The sequence below is a fragment of the Arachis duranensis genome, chromosome 3, assembly GCF_000817695.3.
Source record: "Arachis duranensis cultivar V14167 chromosome 3, aradu.V14167.gnm2.J7QH, whole genome shotgun sequence".
NCBI classification, from domain to species: Eukaryota; Viridiplantae; Streptophyta; class Magnoliopsida; order Fabales; family Fabaceae; genus Arachis; species Arachis duranensis.
Genome location: NC_029774.3, coordinates 12,902,032 through 12,905,197, shown reverse-complemented (window position 1 = coordinate 12,905,197; position 3,166 = coordinate 12,902,032). Strand labels below are relative to the sequence as shown.

Sequence of the window (3,166 nt, the reverse complement as noted above, 5' to 3'; positions counted from 1 at the left end):
ACATAAAACACTAACTACTAAATTAATAATCAATGTAGAATATATATTAAAATATGAAATATATATTAACAATAAATTAAATATATATTTATATATAAATATATAGTGACTAATTTGTTAATTTTTTATGTATATATTTTTTTTTTGAAAAACAATATTGCTCATCATGAGAAGATAACATAAAATTAAGGATCTCGTTAGGGAGATAATGGACTATTTATACAATGTATATAATAGATTATTAAATTATAAAATGAACATGATCGAACTCTTGACTTTTTGAATTTAGTGCTCTAATATCATGTCATGATACCACTCATTCCAAAAACTAACTGATGGAAAAAGGTAACACTAATAATTATATCTCTAATACTCCATAAATCTCCATCACATTGTACAAATATTCCATTGCCTCTCATACTTTTCCTAAAATTGAGAAAATTCATCCGTTCATGGCACAACATTAAATCAATTTCGCCTATATTGAGAAGATATTGATTCCAATACATAAAATGGGTTAAGCTTTCTATTTGTTTGGTTTTCCACTTTATTCAGGGAGGAAATTCAAAGGATCAAGGCCAGTAATCCAGATATTAGCCACAGGGAAGCTTTCAGCACAGCTGCTAAAAACGTGAGTTTGTTCTCAATTATTTTTTTTTTCTTTTAAGTTTTGCACGCTTATATATAAATGTTGTTTAGACACAGTCACAAAACAAGAAAAAAAATAATACTGTATCAACAACAAAATTTATTATTTTTAATTAATATTTAATTAATATTTTAAATTTTTAATATTAAATTTTAAACTCTAAACCTCAATTTAATAGTATAAAATAAGTTATTGATAAAAAATATTGACTAATATTAATAAAAAACGGTTAACCTCTTAATATTCTTTCAAAGGAAAAAAAAAGGTTAGGCTTCATTAATAATTTAACATTTGAATCATTTATTAAAAATGTACTCCTTTTATTTCACAATAACCATCACAAAACAAAAGGACATACATCTCAAAGAAAAAAAGAACATATTAGTAAATAGCAGAAAATTATATGCGTATGAATTGATAAAATTCTATAAAAATCATTAATATTACACTTATTCTTTTCTTAAAACTACTACACAATTTTGATAGGGATAAATGTATAAAAGGAAATTAATATCACTTGAATGTTTTAAATGGAACAAATATTTTAAAGTTTGAAAAAAAAACAAATGTGTAACATTATTTGTAAAACAAAAGGAGGACAAAAGATAGAAAGCAAAACTTACCAGTATACAATATATAAGGCACAGCCTTGTATCTTCCTCAAAACTCCTTTAATATTCCTATCCTTAGCTTATTGTAAGCGAAGAAAACACCATTCATCACCTTTTAAGCCAACTAGCTAATTCATGGAGGGTATAATATAAATAATAAAAAGGTTCCTATCTAACTAAAAGTGAGATTTTCTCAAGAAAGAACCAGTAAGAATGTGTTTATCACCCTTCAGTTATTTAGTGATTTAAGGTTATAGCACTCTCTTTATTAATCACAACCCGAGAATAATAATTTTTACTTATTTGTTTGAGCAAATTAAGATGTTTTATTTTATTTATTTTTTTAAGACTTTAAACTTGGCTGCATAAGTGGCATTCATCATATATATTATTCAGCTTGTTCTCACTTGGAGGGTATTCTTAATCTAAGTAATGTGTTGAAGTTGATATATAGAGATCAGATGCATGCATGCATGTAGAGCTGATAAATTGGACATACAATGAGTTCTTCTAGCTAGAGATATTAACTACGTCGTCAAATATATAAAATTTTGTTAGAAATATAATTATTTATGCTGCACTTTTAATTAGTTTAAGTTTTTGAAAACAATAATATTATGATATAGTATTAAAATTTTGTATTCGAAAAATATAAAATTTAATTCTTAGTAAATTTTAAAAGAAAAAAATAATAGTATAAAATAAAATAAAAAATCTATCTAAAACATTAAATTTACTAAAAAAGCAGTATTTTTTAATATATCTTTAGATTAATAGATTAAATATAAATTATATAAAAAAATTAACTGTAAACTATCAGTTAAAAAAATCCAATAGCATTTGATTATATATGGGTATTACATTATATTATATCCTTTGATAGACCTATTCAAATTATGTCTGCATATGATTTAAATATGCAGTGGGCACATTTCCCTCATATTCACTTTGGATTAAAGATGGATGGCAATAATGACAAGCAAGCAAAGTTGGACCATAATAACGGTGAAGGAACTCAAAAGTCTAATAATGGATTCTACTGATCATATATATATAAATGCAAGCAAGCCTGTGAGTATCAGCTTTTTTTTAAAAAAAGAAATTATGCTTGACCTAAATGAGTGAAATTATGAGTTTGATCTCAAATTTCCCAACCCTACAACTGGATATTGGAGACATTCTCTTGCATGCAAATCAACCTCAACATCTCACCAATGTTATATAATATATATAGAACATGTATTTCCTTTTGTTTTCCCTTTTTTTATAGAGTATACTTGCTATGATAAAACGACTGTGATTCTTCTTGTGATTGCATTTTAAGATGTTGAACTTTGATGATCGCTTAAGTAAACTATACTTTGCTACTATTATAATGATGGGATTTTTCTTTTACTCGTATTGCTATTGATTCAAAATATTTTTATATATAATGATTAATTATCATAGAATATATAGCCTTATATGATTTAGTACTACATGATTTGATTCATGCAGCAGACCTAATGAAACAAAACTTATTAATTAATAATGTCATATGAATATAAATCTAACATCAATCATATTTTTAAATTAAATACACAATATTATTTGAAAATGAAGAATTTAAGTTGTATTCATGAAAGGATATCACTTGAAAATGTAAATCTGATTAGTTACATTCAAAAGGAAGAACTAATCACATTCCTTTACGACAGAAAGAAAAATACCCTAAGGTTATGGGAAAGAAAAATCATTCACAATAAAATTGATATATCAGGAGCATATTGTGTGTCAGTGTGTATATATATCAATAATGTTGTTTATATCTTAAAATTAGTCATGATGTATATAAATATATTATTTAATTTATTTTTAATGAGTATTTTATATTTTAACATATATTTTATACTAAATAATTTATTTA

The 3,166-nt window shown here is 24.4% G+C and overlaps 1 protein-coding gene across 2 annotated transcripts in view; it reads left to right on the top strand.

Annotated features, from left to right (window-relative positions):
• LOC107477668 (putative axial regulator YABBY 2) overlaps positions 1-2,638 on the top strand; it is a 9,593-nt gene extending 6,955 nt beyond the window's left edge. For both annotated transcript variants that reach the window (XM_016097723.3, XM_016097722.3), the window contains exons 5-6: positions 556-631; positions 2,184-2,638. In XM_016097723.3, the coding sequence (XP_015953209.1) occupies positions 556-631; positions 2,184-2,303 (196 nt within the window). In that variant the 3' untranslated portion in view covers positions 2,304-2,638. The remainder of the gene's footprint in view (positions 1-555; positions 632-2,183) is intronic.
• Positions 2,639-3,166: the final 528 nt, after the last annotated feature.